The sequence below is a fragment of the Umbelopsis ramanniana genome (genome assembly GCF_025399195.1).
Source record: "Umbelopsis ramanniana AG unplaced genomic scaffold K450scaffold_1, whole genome shotgun sequence".
Classification (NCBI taxonomy): domain Eukaryota; kingdom Fungi; phylum Mucoromycota; class Umbelopsidomycetes; order Umbelopsidales; family Umbelopsidaceae; genus Umbelopsis; species Umbelopsis ramanniana.
In genome coordinates this window covers 514,992-532,451 of record NW_026252087.1, presented here as the reverse complement: position 1 = coordinate 532,451, position 17,460 = coordinate 514,992, and the positions used below count along the sequence as shown (strand labels likewise).

The 17,460-nt window shown below is 43.2% G+C and overlaps 4 protein-coding genes across 4 annotated transcripts; 2 read left to right on the top strand and 2 right to left on the bottom strand.

The window, feature by feature from the left end:
* Positions 1–174: 174 nt before the first annotated feature.
* Positions 175–5,055, bottom strand: K450DRAFT_217430 (uncharacterized protein; the record flags this gene model as incomplete). The annotated part of the gene is made up of 5 exons (XM_051585045.1): positions 175–1,134; positions 1,208–3,622; positions 3,691–4,159; positions 4,366–4,877; positions 4,949–5,055. Coding segments are annotated over 5 exons (4,276 nt in total), but the record flags the coding sequence as incomplete, so codon positions are not given.
* Positions 5,056–7,092: 2,037 nt separating this feature from the next.
* Positions 7,093–8,242, bottom strand: K450DRAFT_217413 (uncharacterized protein). Its single transcript, XM_051585044.1, has 4 exons — positions 8,207–8,242; positions 7,744–7,947; positions 7,350–7,664; positions 7,093–7,274 (listed from the first exon to the last, which is right to left on the bottom strand). Exons 2-4 carry the CDS (start codon positions 7,945–7,947, stop codon positions 7,260–7,262), a joined length of 534 nt encoding a protein of 177 aa, XP_051449675.1. The 5' UTR covers positions 8,207–8,242; the 3' UTR covers positions 7,093–7,259.
* Positions 8,243–8,342: 100 nt separating this feature from the next.
* K450DRAFT_217402 (uncharacterized protein) lies at positions 8,343–12,712 on the top strand. Its single transcript, XM_051585043.1, has 12 exons — positions 8,343–8,696; positions 8,764–8,938; positions 9,002–9,120; positions 9,184–9,369; positions 9,446–10,519; positions 10,593–11,258; positions 11,331–11,509; positions 11,585–11,685; positions 11,746–11,941; positions 12,011–12,120; positions 12,194–12,319; positions 12,391–12,712. The coding sequence occupies exons 1-12, from the start codon at positions 8,437–8,439 to the stop codon at positions 12,568–12,570; spliced, it is 3,372 nt and encodes a 1,123-aa protein (XP_051449674.1). The 5' UTR covers positions 8,343–8,436; the 3' UTR covers positions 12,571–12,712.
* A 1-nt stretch (position 12,713) lies between these two features.
* On the top strand, positions 12,714–17,154 carry K450DRAFT_217392 (uncharacterized protein). Its single transcript, XM_051585042.1, has 16 exons — positions 12,714–12,954; positions 13,170–13,271; positions 13,332–13,416; positions 13,477–13,604; positions 13,668–13,817; positions 13,891–14,067; positions 14,156–15,058; positions 15,123–15,293; positions 15,364–15,676; positions 15,742–15,857; positions 15,916–16,089; positions 16,153–16,442; positions 16,511–16,640; positions 16,699–16,852; positions 16,917–16,949; positions 17,021–17,154. The coding sequence occupies exons 1-16, from the start codon at positions 12,886–12,888 to the stop codon at positions 17,098–17,100; spliced, it is 3,075 nt and encodes a 1,024-aa protein (XP_051449673.1). The 5' UTR covers positions 12,714–12,885; the 3' UTR covers positions 17,101–17,154.
* The last annotated feature ends 306 nt before the right edge of the window (positions 17,155–17,460 follow it).

Sequence of the window (17,460 nt, the reverse complement as noted above, 5' to 3'; positions counted from 1 at the left end):
GTTTATGGCACTGCTTAAAATGATAAATAGTAAGATTTGGAGTTTTGAGATGGACAATAACGTGGTGCTGGTGTCGTAATTGGTATTTTGCCGTCATCATCATCAGCTCCATCAAACTAGTTTTTTTGTTTTTGTTTTGTTTTGTTTTGCTATTGTCTTTACCCTTCTTTGACATATATACTCAAATGGAGTTTTTATTCTTTCCAGAATATACTGAGTACTTTTTAACTAAAACGATTAGGACTATATTACATTCAATAGGCACATCTATATAAACAAACTGAGCATAGAAAGGAAGAAACGGAAACAATGATGGGGCGATCGAACTACCAGCGAACGACAGATTACGTACGCACCACGCTTAAAGCTTGACTTGTAAGCGTTCGACAGGGAAGGTTCGTGCAAGCCATGCATGGACAGGTCCCAAAATGACCAGGCGCTCAAAGGCAAGACCAGCGACGACGTTACCCGCACACAGACCCCAGAGCTTCCATCGGAAATCAACAGGTAAAACGTTATGGCCAAGAGGGGTGTTGTAAAGTTCAACGTTGGAGGTAACGCCATAGTAACCCATTTCATGAAGCACAGTAGGGGAACCACAGTTGAAGCGCATCATGCATCCAAAGTTGTTAGGGTCAGCCAATAGCCAGTATGAGACGATGGCAAGGTAGGCAGCCCAAAGGAAGACCAGAATGTAGTTGCGCCACCAGCTTTGACGGAACTTGTAACCGAAGTTTTGAACAGCAGCGTTGTTGATAAATTGGAAGAGACAGACGAGAGCCAGAACTTCAGCTTCGAAATTATCAGCCAACAGCCACCACTTTGAGACATCAACGGCAGAAGAGTCAAACATATTACAAACAAACCACGGTTGCTGGAAAAGCATACCAAAAGCTCCAATAAGGAAAATCCAGTTGATCAGGACAAGTCCAATGGTGGAAATCAAAATCTGGGGGCCAAGAATACGAGCAGTAGGGCGTTGAGGCTCAAGACGAGGGTTAGCCTGGGACTGGGAAACAGCCCAGGTCAACAAGACGGTGATACAAGCATCGACAGCAATCCAAACAGCCTGGGACATGGAGAGAGAGAAATAGAAAGTAAAGATCTTCAACATCATCATGACTTGACCGTATACTGTGGGCATCAAATTAGCAAACCAAATCGCGATGGTAAAGTAGATACAAATTAATTGAAAGTCAATACTCACGAATAAGGTATTTATATCCGGTAACCGATGTAGCCAATGCTGCACGTCCTTGGCGAATAAGTTCAACACAGGAGCGGACAGAACGAACACTGGTGGAGAAGGGAGATACGATGGAGGCTTCGGCCTCAGACATAGCCAAACCGACATGGGCAGCGCGAAGAGCACCACAATCATTGCCACCATCACCAGTCATAGCAGTGATACCACGCTCTTGATGAAGTTGAATGCATTGAACCTTGCCATTGGGGGTCATACGGGCGAATACACGGATATCCAAAAGATACTTGCGAATCAGATCGTGATCAACCATCCAGTGGAAAGCCTTACCAGTAACAGCTAATTCAACGGGCGTATGGTCACGGTTGAGGAGATAATCATCAGGGTTGACATCGTTGAAAACTTCAGGTTCGTCAACGTCGGTCCAGACAAGACGATTGGTTTCCTTGTCCAAATCAGCCAGCAAGACCTTTGCATTAGGATCAGCCATACCACATTGACGAGCAACATAGACACCAGTAAGGGCGGTATCACCAGTAATCATGACGGTACGAGTGGCACCACGCTTGAGTTCAGCAATAGCTTCAGCAGTATCTTCTTTCAATTGATTCTTGAACACGATGAGACCACAAAAGTCGATGTTCTCTTCCATTTGATCTCGAGTCCACTGATTGAAACTTTCCAAACCACCAATTTGATCCAAATCAATTTCGCGATGAGCGAGAGCAAGAACATAACAACCTTGACGAGCCAATCCAGCAGTGACCTTATCATAATCCGAAGGAATGGATGCGGGGATGGCTAAATCCTTAATCTTTTCATAGGCACCCTTGACGAAGATATGAACTTTGTTGGTTAAGGTATCCAATACAGCGACCGACATCGACATGCGAGCGTGAACGAATTCGAAACGCTTGATCACATGAACAGGGTGAGCTTGTTCTCCAGGGGTATCGGCCGGTGGAGTCAAGGTATCAACGTATTTAGGATCAGAGGATTCCTCAAGAGTCCACTTGCTAGCTCTGAACATTTCGATATCGACAGGGTTACCAATGAATGTGCCATTCAGCGTAGTAACGGCATGGCAAGAAGCAGTTCCGATTTGCATCACACGAGGGATATCCTTGATAGCAGTAATATGCTCACCGAATGTAGGATTGACTTCTGCGGCACGGTGGGAAGCAATATTATTGACATCTTCGATAGGTTGGACACCAAAGAATTCGAGACCTTCTCTTGTAAGAGTACCAGTTTTATCGAAACAGAAAAGTTGAACTTTGCCAGCCATTAAGATTCTAGGCAAATCGACACAGAAGATCTTTTGTTTGCGAAGGCGGCCGGCAGCAACGGATTGACCTACGACCAAGGCAGCAGGGAGAAGAGGAGAGACCAATTGACAGATACAGAACATAGCATAGAACCATGCAGAGGTACCAGCAACGTAAAGCCAGATAGCAAGACCACAGCAAATGGCACCACAGCAGAGAAGGATCAAAATAACAATCTTGATCTGCTCATCAAAGATGAAGCTGACCTTGTTGGGGAAAAGGATCTTCTTGACGAGTTCACCCTTGTCTGTGGCAGTTCCAGTCTGAGTGACTACGGCAGAAACAGGTTCATCTTGAACACGGAGAGCTTGAGACATAATGGTTCCAGAAAACAACGTGGAAATCTTTCCAGCTCCCAAACGATCGTAGGCAACGTCTTCATCACGAATGGGGAATTTACGGATTGGCAAGGGTTCACCAGTAAGAGAACTTTCATCAGCGACAATGTTACCGCTGAGGATGATAGCATCACAAGGGGAAGTTTTTCCTTCGGCTACTTCAAAGACGTCACCTGGTACCAGATCAGCAGTAGAGTAGGAACCCCATTTACCGTCACGAAGAATATTGACGTTATCGGTAAATTCAGCCATCTTCTTCAAACGATGTTCAGAGCGGAGACGGATGACAACCTTCAGAAAGGCGGATAGAAGAATGACACCGGTGTCTACCAAACCAATCTGCCAGTAGGCAAAGTAGTAGAACAGCCAAAGGACAGTGAATTGGTAAATGTAGAAGAAGGAGGTGAATTCGCGAACGACAGCCATGAAGAAGTTGGGAACGTAGACAGCGATGAAATTGGGACCAATGAGTTCCTTACGGTTACTGGCTTCCTCAGTGGTAAGACCACCGGCCAGAGCTCTCAATTCCCTGTTGGTCTCTCCAAGCTCAAAGTCATGGGGAGTAAAGAGCTGGGTTTCGGGGTTGAAGACAAAGCGAGTACATTGATACTCAAAGTATTTTGTACCAGCGTTTGTGTATTGCAATGGAGCGGTGTTAACAACAACATCGAGACCAAACATTTTCTTTGCTTTCGCTTCCATGGCTCTGACGGTATCCATAAGAACGCTCGAGTCTTCAAGCAAGACGACAGCTGATAGAATGGGAAGGTTAAATTCAGCGCTGGTTTTGCGGGTGGATCCGTTTCGATCTACAACTTACATGGTTCATTCTTTTCAACTTGTACATATTGTCCTTGATTGTAGGTGCATTGAATTCGGTAGAAGTTTGGAATGCGGGATCGGAAAATGACCAGGGTAGCGAACCAGAAGAAGAGGACATACCACATGCCCATGAAAGTGGACGATTGCACGAGCGCGTCGCCATTAAAAAGTTGATAAGCGGGAATCCAACCACGGGGATAGTAATCGTAGACCATAGTAATCATCATGCCGACAAGTCCCAAGGTTTGTAATCCATAGACAACAAACATGACAACACCGATAGGATCGCGCTTGTAAGCTTTGATGACCATCTTGTCTTGAGGCTCAGTGGATGAGATATAACTGGCAGTATCATCTTCTTGCTCTTCCTTCTCACTGGGGTTGGAACCGGGTAGCTTTTCATCACGATGATCAGAGTACTTCTCAACTCTAAAGTCTTCGACTCGGCCGAAACTAGCCTTGATAGCCTAACATTTGTCCAAATAAAAATTAAATTATTAGTTTTGTGAAACCAGTAGCAGGGTTGAAATCCCGTTTGACTTAATTTGGCATGCACATAATTTGCTGCCAGACCAAAAAGAACAAAAAAAAGGAATGGAATAATCCAGGATTGAAGGCATATATCGACAAGATAGCGTCATGAACACTTGTCACCAAAATGACTTGAACATACCTTTTCGCGAGCAAGCTTGTACATATACCATAAACCATTCAAAGCCAACAAGGAGGCATAGAAAACCCACAAGGCCAAAAAGAAAGGAGAAGTAAAATCAGGTGGACCATCTGCTACGTATTCTGCAGGACATGTGTTCCACATTGCACCCTGGGCGTCTGGTGCCCAATCTCCAACCGAGATACCAGCATCGGATTGACAGGCTGCTAGACTCTGCGCAGTCTTGTTATTTGCGTCAAATTGAGGGATGGTGACAGTTTGGTCCATGGCACAAGGATACATGTCACCCTGAATATCTGGCGCACCAAAGCAAGCGCAATATGAACGTAAATCGCTTGGGCAGCCACCAGAATGGCATTGACCGTCTACACAATAAGTTTCACCAGAAGCACAAGGAGAAGGCTGCCATTTTTGAGGGCATTGCTGGATATTTCGTACACAAATAACTGGGCAGGGATAAGCATTGTAGGTAGGCAATGGGCAAGCATTACCGTCAAGATCGTTTCCATTGACTATTTGAAACAGGATGGTCAGTTTCATATGTCATACACGCATTGTAGAGCCATGAGGTGGCGGCTTTTACCTGTGTTCCATTTGGGAGTAGCATGGACATTGGCAGTGAGGAGGCCAAGTACCACTACCAAGAGCATCAGGAAAGATTGTCGGGTTGGTCTATGAAACCAACTCATGATGGAAAGGAAGATATGAGGTTTTAAAAAATTTGATCTATGTATTTTATATGATCGGTTGTTAGATTCACGGTCAACTCGCTGGGTTAGGGCCTGGAGATTCAGCAGAAACCATCCTTGTTCAAACTCCTACTATTCCCCGTTCGGTGTCTCAACCCATTCTGTAACCACCTACGCCTACGTAAGGTCAATGCTTGGTTACCAAGTAAAAAATGCCCTTTAGTGTATTGTTCAGATTCATGTCATAAAAATCAGCCAACAGCTGTCAACCGGCTGAATCATTTACGTTACCATGTTGTCGACCTTACCATCTCTTCGTACTTCCCCACAGAATGAAGTTGTGCAAAGCAGTTCCTGGACTTCCGATTTGACGGAACGCTTGCACTAAACCATTTTGTTGTTCTTTCAGCGTCTGAGCTTCTATGCTTAAGGTTCCCGCTTCAAGCCAATAATGGACATGATCAAGATACGTCAGACCCCAGGGTAACGTGCAGCCAACCAATGGAAAATGGAAACTTCTTATTACCCATGTTTTATATTAGATCTCAGACTGTCCAAGTACTTTCGATCACAACACGATATCTTGCCATGCATTTTCCACCATTGAAAACTCAATCATTCATATCCTATGTTTGTTCTATCTAGGGAGAGTTGTGGGAGGAAAGTATGCTAGATAGCTGCGATTCTAATCAATCACCAGTATTTGAAAATAATTAAAGGTAATACTCGCGAAAGTATTGCAAGTACATCTCCGAACCAACGGGAGTACTCAGCCGGGATAAGATGCTGCTTCGTGAAATTCTCAGGCTACACATGGTAAAGTGTGGTATAGGTATGGACATTAGCTAGGCGGGGGTTTTGTCTGCAATATCGGCTTTGGTGACAGGACGTGTTGCACCACAAATTTCGGAAGTGAAGGAGTAGGTGTGTTAGCGTCTTTTAATGGCCAATCATCAAGTGGTTCATACCTGCCACTGTTTTTTGCACTCTCCATATCAGTCAATTTAGTGTTTAGCTTCCCTGTTTAACTTTTTATATCATATTGTCATTTGATATACTGCATAACTTTTGTTTTTACAGAATATGGTCAAGTGAACATGATGCCACACAAAGAAGTACTGGTATGCTATAGCTCCGCTTTACAGTACTCTAAGCAAATGGTCCGACTAAGCAAAGTAACCGCCTGGTTATGAGAGCCATTCTGGTCGGGCTTCCATTCATATTGAAAGTGAGCCCAAGACAATGTTTTGTTCTATATGAGCCCGGTTCACCTGGCTTTGAAACAACTCTGCAATTATTTGGACGAGCGAGATTGGTTGTTGTGTCATGGGCATATACCTTATTTTGAGCTCCATGTCTAATTTCTAAACATTGTGTATTCATGCAATATGCCAGGATGGTACTGTTCAAGCAATAACATGACCTGGAATATTACATCTGATTCACAAATAATTCTGATCAGAGAAAGCCGATTGTAATGATAACCTATTATTTCCATAACTTGAATGGTAGTACATGATCTTGAGTATGACCAAGCGCATCATTAAGGACTTTGCTTATGTCAAATATAGTACTCGTATTTCATGAGATTTCTTCGGCTTCGAGAAAAAGAACAAACCGGTCTGTATGGCCGCGTTTATACGAAAAATGAAAAAATCGGGAAAACCGGCTAACCCACCGACAAGCGCTGTTCCCATGTTTATGGGCAAGGGGTTTAATATCAGCGTTCATATTTAATGGCTTGCGCGTGTCCCGCTTTCATAATATTTGCACGGTTCGTATTAGCTCTCTTTTCAAATGGTGCTGGAAATGGATCTGATACCGATGTTCTTCTACTCCTAGCATCGTAAAGTGACAGGTTGCACTGTCTTGCTTCCATACCATAACTCGGTTCGTTTTAGCTATCCATAAAAGTTTTCACGAGATCGCTAGGTAGTGACTCGCATGACAGCTTGCGCTGGCAATACTGCCTTTGGATGACTTTCATTGTCCTCAGTAGCTGCCCGCTTCAATTTTATAACTTGATGCTTAACCCGTACCATACACGACAAGGTTACCGTAAGCAATACAGACATTATCAACTGATTCAAATTTGAAGAAAAAAAAAACGACTTTTTAATGGTTATAGTCTTTTTCAAATGAGCGAACGCAACTCGGTAGAGATTCGCTGTACTCTACTGGCCAAATCAAACAATGAAACAAATTTTACATAGTGAGTTCCTGCAAAGAATAACGGAGTGAATTAGATGTTTGGGGATTAGGGTTATACATTCATGCACATAGATCGTAACTTACCATGATGGCGTTGACAATGTCATTGTTGTTGTTCTTGAGGGCCTTGATAGCCTTGCTGCGGCTGACGTTGGCTTGGGAAACAACCAACTCAATATCCTTGTCCTCAACACCAGTGGCATCAACTTCACCTTCCTCCTCATCTTCTTGAGCAGCAGTCTCGGTTTGCTCGGAGGTCTCGGTTTCAGCAGCAAGTTGTTGGGCAGCAGCAGCTTGAGCCTGAGCGTTCATGTCTTCAACGGAAGATTCACCGAAAACGATGTAGGTGTCAGAGTTGACACTTCTGTAGACATCGGGCTTGGCAACAACCAACAAGACCTAAAGCGATTGCATAAAAGATTCAATTAGTATGCGCTCCAGCTTGACACTTGAATGCGATCTTGAAGATAAAACTTACACCACGGGGACGGCGCATGGTGACGCGGGTGATACCATCAACCTTCTTCAAGCCGAGGGCCTTGATGGCCTTGCGAGCCTTCTTCTCACCACGAGATTGGGGAGTATCAGCAGCGCTGATCTCACTCTCCTCGAGCTCGGGAAGCTCATCCTCGAGCTCTTCAACCTTAGGGTCGACAGGCTTTTCAGCGAATTCGGCGGACATCTACGAAGAACGCGATATAAAGTCAATATATGTGTAGAAATTGGTTGGCATTGGGGGAAATGCAAGTTTCGTGTAAATTGACGTGTGGTAAAATGGCGATCGGTTCGTAATGCGAACAATTCGGTTTCTTCAGCACGTCGAGAAGAAGTTGTCGCGCGCCTGAATAACCCATCCATCCATCCATCCATCCATCCTACATCAAGCATTGTATTCGTCCCATTCTTGCATCCATGATATTGATAAGGGCTGATATACGTACATTTATGTTTCAAGAAGGAACTACTTGGTGAGGGTTGAAGCAGCCGTTAAAGCTGCCACCCCAATATTACAAATCACGTGATAAACTTTTTTTTTGCACAGGTCTGGGCATTGAGCTGAGAAGCGTGCCTCAGAGAGCGGTGCAAAACTGGTATTCAAGCATTTCGCCTCGAACTTCCAGTAGGACGAGCATAGCTGTAGTATACAGATTCCAAGTATATCTTAAGCTATATGGCGTTCTCACTACACCATAATGAACGCTATTTGCGATCGCTAGAAGATTTTGAGTCAGACGTAGGCTCGCATCCAGCAAACGCGCAAGTCTTCGCTACTAATGACTTTCTGGATGTTCTCTATAACTTAATCAAGGAAGCCAACGATCAAACGAAGGGCGTTGCCGATCACGATGAGAGCTATGAAAGCGAGATCGAGATACTGAAAGCGGCCATTCGCGCTTTTGCGACTGTCGTTCCATATGTCTTTAGCTCTGTGTAAGTAGCATCACCCCTAGTCAAATGAAAGAGCGAATGTAATTTTCTAACGGGTCTACCAATATAGATGCCAAAATGAAGCTGAAACCCGTCTCTGGCAAAATGTCAGCGCTGTCAAAGAAATACTATTACAATCGTTGATTCATCACCAAAACCAAGGTGTTCGATTTGCAGCCATCAAATGCGTACAAGTGTTCATTCTCCTACAGTCACGAAGTGAAGGCGATAGGTCAAATTCCAGCGTGAGTACGATGATATATACATTTTTATTGTCTTTGGAGAGCCACTAAAAATCACCTTTCCAGAATGATATAAACATTTCGTTGGTCCGAGCAGATCATAGAATACTGAAGGTTGATCAGTTGCTGGAGGAGGCACTTTCAATGGTGAAGATAATGGAATCATTATTGAAAGCCCCAGATATGTAAGCATATGAAAGCTTATTAGTGGTGAAGGATCAACATCTGACTTTGCATTCGTCACGTAGGACGTCTCCAACAATCACAGCTACGCTAAATTCCCTCGTACCTTTAATGAAGAGGCGGCCACAATTCGTTCCCGAGCTTACTACTGCGCTGATTAGCTGGAATCGTCCGCCTTTGTCTCAGCTCTCATCTGTCCAAATGCGAAATGTCGACAAGGCCGTGAAGCTGGTCTTCATCACCCTCATTCGGTATGAAATCCGTGTTTCATTTTACCTTCATGATCATGAAATGATTGCTTATATGTTGTTGTCGACGTGCTTACAGATCAGAACAGTTGTCCAGCCAGAGAACCGAGCTTATCAACGCTTTTGGCGCTGTCGGTGGAGATGCTGCAGGAATGTTCCAGAGCCGCTCACAAAAGTTGAAAGAAAGAGAGCTTAGAGAACGCGAACGAAGGGAGAGCAGCGAAGAAAGGAGGTCTGCGGAAAGAAATGTTTCCAAGCGATCATTACCTGATCCAACTAGTGTGTCAGCAGAAAAACGTCAGCGAATGGGAACTGAAAGCAACGTATCACAAACGAATCTCTTGGCCGGTTTCGACCTTGAATCGTTGCCGCTACCCATGGTTGCCGAGTTTTGCTTAGCTATCCTTCAAAACACCACAGCTGAGATTTTGACGGAACGACTACCAATGGTATATCCAGCCCTTAATACAGTGACAACGGCACAAACATCAGCAGCGCCTCTATTAGAAACTAAAGTTGCTACACCTCCTCAAATCGTTGGTGCACGATCCCCAGATATGCACGGAGTTAAGATTGAACCTTCATCGTCGTATGGAAATAGAAGCGTATCGACGCCGACTGGCCAGGGAAATACACCGGAACCAGATATTGTCAAGAATGAAGGTGCGATCTCTTCCGAGGCAAATTCAGATTTCAAGACGATTACTGCTGTCGGCCGCAATCCCCTGCCCAGTGCTCAGGAGCGCGTTATCCAGTCGCTAAAGATGCAGCCATATGCGCTCGCATCTCCGCCAGAGTTTGATAGGCGCCAAAAGATAGAAATGTTGAAACTTGCAGTGCAACGTATATTGGAAGCAGAAAAATTGTCACAGCAAAATTTACCGATAATTGATACCACCCAAGACGAAGACGCCAGTCGTAGACAAGCAGCCGTTACCTTCAATTCTCCTTTGAAGACTACATGGATTCTGCTCATCGCTAAGCTTGTAGCCAAGGGAGTACAGATAAGTAAATCTTCTGAAGACGCTAGTGACGGTACAAACACGGACACGAAAATGGATACAGACAACTTGGATAATGATGCCACTTCAAGCGAAGTGGATGAACTGCGTGATATGCTACTAGAATTCATTGTCGAGAATTTACCTTATCGGTATGTGTGACTATTGACTGCATCCAAGTGAATATCAATGACTGACATATTTTTTTCTCCTTGGTTAATCTAGCCAAGAGCTTGCTGTGCAATGGATGTATGAAGAAATGCGCATGGATCAACATTACGCCAACTCTCAAGATTACCAGCCAAAATATTTCCATTGGTTCATCAAATTAGTCAAATCTGCACTTCCATTTCTTCGCAACGATGATCGCTCGATGTCAAAACTCTTACTAGACGCACCGGATCTCAATGCTGAGGTTGTTGGTTTGCTGAAAGGCGACATGGAGAGACGCCCTGAGCGTTACAAGGCCACTATACAAACATTGCATGACCTCGCTCTACTCAGACCACCCGTACGGTCGTACTGTCTGGATGTTCTCTTGGAGTATTGTATAAATCACGACAACAGCAAGCGGGCTTTTGCCATTTTAGATGTCAAGAAATGGGTGCCTGACCATGCTATATCACCGATCATTGAAGAGTTTTCTATACGATCCCTGCGACGATTATTAGATGACCCTCCTGAAAAAATTAAAGAAGATGGTATGGAAACCGAACCGGCGCAGGCTGAACCAAATGGTACCTCAGCGATGGACGAATCTGGTGATTTACCTAAAGGAACGAGTGAGGACGCACAAGCGAAGGAAGAAAATGTTTGGGAAAGGGAGAGTGTGATTCCCCACTTAGAGCTTTATTTTGCGCTCTGCTTGAAGAAGCCAGAACTTCTGGAATCGTAAGTCTGGTTCATTATGGGATAATTATATAACCACCACAAATAACTCAACTCAACGAAATTTGCTTTCAGCCTTTTCGATGTATATATCAACACCACAATACAAGTTCAGCGAATCATTCGGCAACATATAACAGGTCTCATTAGAAACATTGGCATGCACTCGCCCAAACTCTTAGAAATCATAGGTAATTTCGCTCCGGGAGGCGAAACTCTGATCGTTCGCATTCTGGTGGTCCTTTGCGATACAGGTACTCATCTCAGTATACATTATATGGAGAAAAAAATAATGGCTATTCCGATGCTGACTTTTGGTCTCTTTCTAGTACGACCCACCCCGGAGCTAGTTGACGTCGTCAAAAAAGTCTATCAAGAACGAAACTTAGATGCCAAATTTCTTATTCCGGTTATTTCAGGTTTCAACAAGGTATGTTCATTTAATCTCTCAAATAATTCGAGTTACTGTGTGGCTAACGCAGAAGAATAGGATGATATTAAGCAGCATATGCCTAAAATTGTTGGCTTGCTGAATGGAACGGAAGCTCAACGCAAGATTGTTCGAAAAGTTTTTTCGCGTATCATTTCAGATAGTGGAAACGTGTCGGCTCATATGAATGCAGTTGAGCTCTTGGTTGTTTTGCATAATACCGATCAAAACGTTAGCCCCAAGCAGGCGATTGAAGGTCAGTATAGGAAGTAGTGATTTGCATTATCACAGGCAATATAACTAACTCGACATCTATTCCCTCCAGCCATCAACATCTGTTTTTCGATGACGGATATTTTCACGTCGGATATCATTTCCAAGGTGTTGCAGCATCTTATGGAGCAGCCCAAGATTCCGCTGTTATTCATGGTCACCGTAAGATACTCTACATAACTGGTATAGTCCATGCTGTTCTTTTACTAACTAACTAATGCTGTTGGTTCTTCAGTTAATACGAAGTGTCGCTGAGCACCCTGACTTGGTAAACCTAGTTTTGATTCTGTTACAAAAACTTATATCTAAGCGAATCTGGACGAGCCCGAAGCTTTGGGAAGGGTTTGTTAAATGCATACAGGTATTATTTTGGTGACCTTTTGGCTAAGAAAAGAGAGAGTACTGCTGACATACCTTCTTACAATGTTTTAGAAAACTTATCCTCAGTCGATGAAGGTAGTTGCGAATCTCCCAAAATCACAATTGATGGACGTTCTTACAAAAGTACCAGGCATTGCCACTGGTCTTCGTGAGTTTGCTGAGCAAAACGGTTTAGGCCGTGTGCTTGTTACAATGAACGAGATGGGGCTAATAGAAGAGGAGCAAGAGTAAGAGCATTTAACAGCAGTGGTGCCATCCATATTTTGGCGAATTTGCCGAAATGACAGGCTCGGACGACATCCTTGCTAGCTATAGATGATTAAAATCACTCAAAATGTATAATAAACCTATTGAATCTAGTACTGAACATGTGTCTCTGCTTGTATATGTCCATTGAGGCACATTTTTGTTACAAGTTGTTTGATCCCAATAAATTTGGTTGCGCTGGCTTCCTGTACACGTGCATCCTCAGTTTTGCTCATAAAATTGACGAACGAAAAAAAAAATCCTTGGACCGAGAACTTGCCACCATTGTAACTTTGTCTCATGAGCAGTGTACACATTGACGCAAAGACCTTCCATAGGCGAGCGCGATACTTCATTTCGCAATGGAAGGTAGGCACATTTCAACGAATTTTCCTTCATCACCTCCACATTCGACCTGATCAGCGTCGCGTAGCCTGCCGTGACGACTACGCGATCACCATGATCCCGAACGCGATTTTGAGAAATACATCACCACTATGCTCAATTGCGTTATAAACTCTTGTCGCTACTTTTAATCAGAATACATGACTCCATTTCACTTACACCTTGCCATTTTTTCGTAGGAGTCGTCCAACAAAGAGTTGTTCAACAATGTCGACGCCATTGCTGTTGTGGTTGGAAAGCAAGACGAAGAAAACCCGTACCAGCAATCGACTGCGCTACAAGTAAGACGTTTTTCTATACATTTTCATATCGACTAGATAGTTAAAAATTTCCAACTTCAGACTTGGTTTCTGGGATACGAGTTTCCCAATACTGTGATCGTATTCACACAGGCAAAGATATTTGTCGTCACAACAGCTAGCAAGGGTAAGTTGTGTCTGACACTACTTCTTTCGTACATAAAAGCATGACTAATATCTTGGACAGCCGAAAAATTGAATACCGTTAAGCAAGGAGATAAGCAGGTGCCACTTGAGATCTTGCCGCTAGCCAAGGGATCAGATGACAACGGAGCAGTCTACAAAACTGTACTAGATGCTATTCCCGGCTCAAAGGTAGTGTGTTTTATATATTCAGAGTCCTTTTTATGATACGCTAGCTAAGTATTTATGTACTAGCGAATGGGTGTTTTGACCAAAGACAAGTCTGAAGGCAAAGTGGTAGTTGAATGGAAGACAGCCCTCAGTAAATGTGACCCAAAGCCAGAGGAAGTTGATGTGAGCGCTGCTGTTGGTTCTATTCTTTCTGTAAAGGATGATGAGGAAGCGGTAAGTCTTTGTGTGGTATAAGAATCCCCTGGATCTCGAGGGTAAGCGCTCAAACTGCATGAATCTTTTTCAGAGAACTATCAAAGTCGCGTCCAAGATAAGCTCTCAAGTTCTCAAGGAATTTTTTGTTCACCAAATGGAGAAATGCATCGATGAAGAAAAGAGCATTACACACGAGCAGCTCTCGGACAGCACCGATGCCGCATTATCAGATGCCAAGCAGTTTCGACAACTTAAACTTCCTAACGATGTAAGTAGCATTTTTTTTTTTTTTTAAAAAAAAAAAACTGGTTTGGCTTTCGGTACCTGATGCTTACATTAAATTGTACTTTTCAAAGGTCGATCAAAACGACATTGAATGGTGCTATTCTCCTATTGTACAAAGTGGAGGCGACTATAATTTAAAATCATCCGCAGTCTCCAACGAAAAGAAACTGCATCCTGGGGTGATCATGTGCTCTCTCGGTGCTCGATACAAGTCATATTGTTCGAACATTGGTCGTACATATCTTGTGGATCCATCCAAGTCACAAGAACAAAACTATCAATTCTTGTTGGATGTACAACATAAGGTGTTGGACTCCATGCGAGATGGTGTGAAGTTTCGCGATATTTATGCAAAAGCCCTTGCATTTGTTCGGAATAAGCGACCAGAACTGGAAAAACATTTTGTTAAGACCCTAGGATTTGGAATTGGTATTGAGTTCCGTGAATCCAACTATGTAATCAATAGCAAGAATACTAGAGAGCTTAGAAATGGCATGACGCTCAATCTCTCCATTGGATTTCAAGACCTGGAAAACAAGGACACCAAGGACGAAAAGGCAAAGACATACGCTCTGTTGTTGATTGATACCGTTAGAGTTACCAATGACGGTGCTGTGGCCATGACTGACGCCCCCAAGGGTGTCAATGATGTATTTTTCTTCTTTGATGAGGAAGGCGATGGTGAAAAGGCGGTCAAGAGTGAAGAAAAAACTCGGTCATCAAAATCGGAAAAGAAGAAGGCTCCATCGGCTATCTTAAACTCAAAATTCAGAAGCGAAGAACAAGATGAAGAGTCGCGAGAACAAAAGAGAAAGGCCCATCAAAAGGAGCTTGCTGCCCAAAAATTGGCAGAAGGCTTAAAACGATTTGCTGAAAATGCAGAAAACAATGTTGGCGAGCAAAAAGCTGTATTCCGCCGATTTGAAAGTTACAAGTCTGACGCCAAACTGCCCAAGGAAGTCAAAAACTTACAAGTAAGTGTCCCTATTTTGCAAGGGAAATACGCAAGTCCGTATTAACGATTTATACATTGTTCAGATTGTCGTCGATGCCCGTGCGAATACTGTTATATTGCCTATTTATGGTATGGCTGTACCTTTCCATATTTCTACTCTGAAGAATGTCAGTAAGAGCGACGAAGGCGACTATGTTATGCTGCGTTTGAACTTTATAACACCAGGCCAAGCTGGTGCCAAGAAAGATGATCAGGTAGACTACTATTCAATTTGCTCATGCTTTTGAGTCGTTCGATGCTTATTCAAACCCTGTCCCATTTTAGCCATTTGATGATGCAAATGCCAACTTCGTTCGCGCCTTGACATACCGAAGTGCCGACACTGTGCGAATGACAGAAATCTTTAAAAATATAACAGATTTGAAGAAGGAGGCGGCGAAGAAAGAGGCCGAGAGAAAGGAGATGGAAGACATTGTTGAACAAGACAAACTGATAGAAATCAAGGGTCGTCGACCTTACCGATTGGGTGACGTGTTTGCTCGACCTCAAATGGATGGTAAACGCCTTCCAGGTGAACTCGAAATCCACCACAACGGTTTACGATACCACTCAACTATTCGTAGCGATAACCGAATAGGTAAAGCCAAGTCATAGTGTAAAGATGTAGCGTAATGCATCAACTTACGTATCCCATCCATCTAGATATCTTGTTTAGCAACGTTAAGCATCTCTTTTTCCAACCTTGTGACAATGAGCTCATTGTCTTGCTACATGTACACCTGAAGAATCCTGTTATGATTGGCAAGAAGAAAATCAAGGTATGTTTTGTGAAGTTTTGTAGGTCCAAATGCATGTTTTCACACCTTTATTTCGCAGGATATTCAATTCTACCGCGAAGCATCTGATGTACAATTTGATGAGACTGGTAATAGGAGACGAAGAAAGATCTACGGAGACGAGGACGAACTGGAATCAGAACAAGAAGAACGACGACGCAGAGCAGCACTGAATCAGGAATTTAAGGCGTTCTCTGAGAAGATTGCAGATGCTGTAAGTTTTTATGAACTACGAAATCAATTGGGATAGGCTGCTTGACCGATACTTTTATTGCAGAGCGATGGACGGTTTGAAATCGACATTCCTTTCCGAGAGCTTGGCTTCCAAGGTGTCCCATTCCGATCCAATGTCTTACTGCAGCCCACGACCGAGTGTTTGGTTCATTTGACAGAACCTCCTTTCCTCGTCATCACGCTCAGTGAAATTGAAATTGCTCATTTGGAACGTGTTCAATTCGGCTTGAAAAATTTTGATTTGGTGTTTGTATTCAAGGACTTCAGTAGAGCGCCTGTCCATATAAACACTATTCCCACTAGTCAGTTGGACAATGTCAAGGAATGGCTAGAGTAAGTCGCATCACAATATCGTTTAGCGTTTCCAGGATTTAATCTCATTTTACAAATTATTTTCTTAGTTCTGTCGAAGTTGCGTACAAAGAAGGTCCTGTGAATCTCAACTGGGGTATGATCATGAAAACAGTCAATGAGGATCCTGTTGAGTTCTTCAAGAACGGTGGCTGGAACTTCCTTGGCCAAGATAGCGATGTATGTCAACAATTAATGAAAAGGGTGATGATCGATCTATGCTAACGCTTTCTATTAGGCTGATGACTCAGAAGATCAATCAGACTCTGCCAGTGAATTTGAACTGGACGAGTCAGAAGAAGCAGAGGAGTCCTCAGACAATGAAAGCGAGTTCGCTTCTGATGCCTCAGAAGACTCTGCATCCGATGAAGAATTAGATGACTCAGGAGAAGGTACAGTTCGAAAAGCATATTGGATAACCATCGAAATAGTAGTCATTAACATACTCGATAACAGATTGGGATGAACTTGAAGAAAAGGCCAGAAAGGGTGAGAACTCATTTTGCATATGTCGCGTTGGTTCTATAACATGAAAAATTCATATGTGTTTCTTTTTATAGCTGATGAGAGAAAGGTTGTCAACCATAAACGTAGTCGAGATTCAGATGACGAAGGTTACAGCAAGAAGAAAAGACGATAAATAATTATAGCTTTTTGCAAACATGAAGTTGAAAGTCTCAAAATTGTCAATAAAAACATTTTCATACGCGACAAAGAATACCAAGTTCAAATGTTGGCTTCATGCTATTTATGCGGAGCTTGCTGAATAAAGCAAGCTCGCAAGCTGGTCCGAAAGTTGACAGTAAAGACATTATCTTTTGTCTTGCTTATTGCTTTTCATACATCTCGCACTATACTTTCCTACACTGTGACGATACTTTTGTACATGGTTTGTACCATGCTTCAATCGAGTCATCGGCGTAAACTCGCTGACGTATCAAATGGTCACGTGCGGTGAAAATTGGCTGTGTGGGTACTCAAAAAAAATTTTCATGTCGTG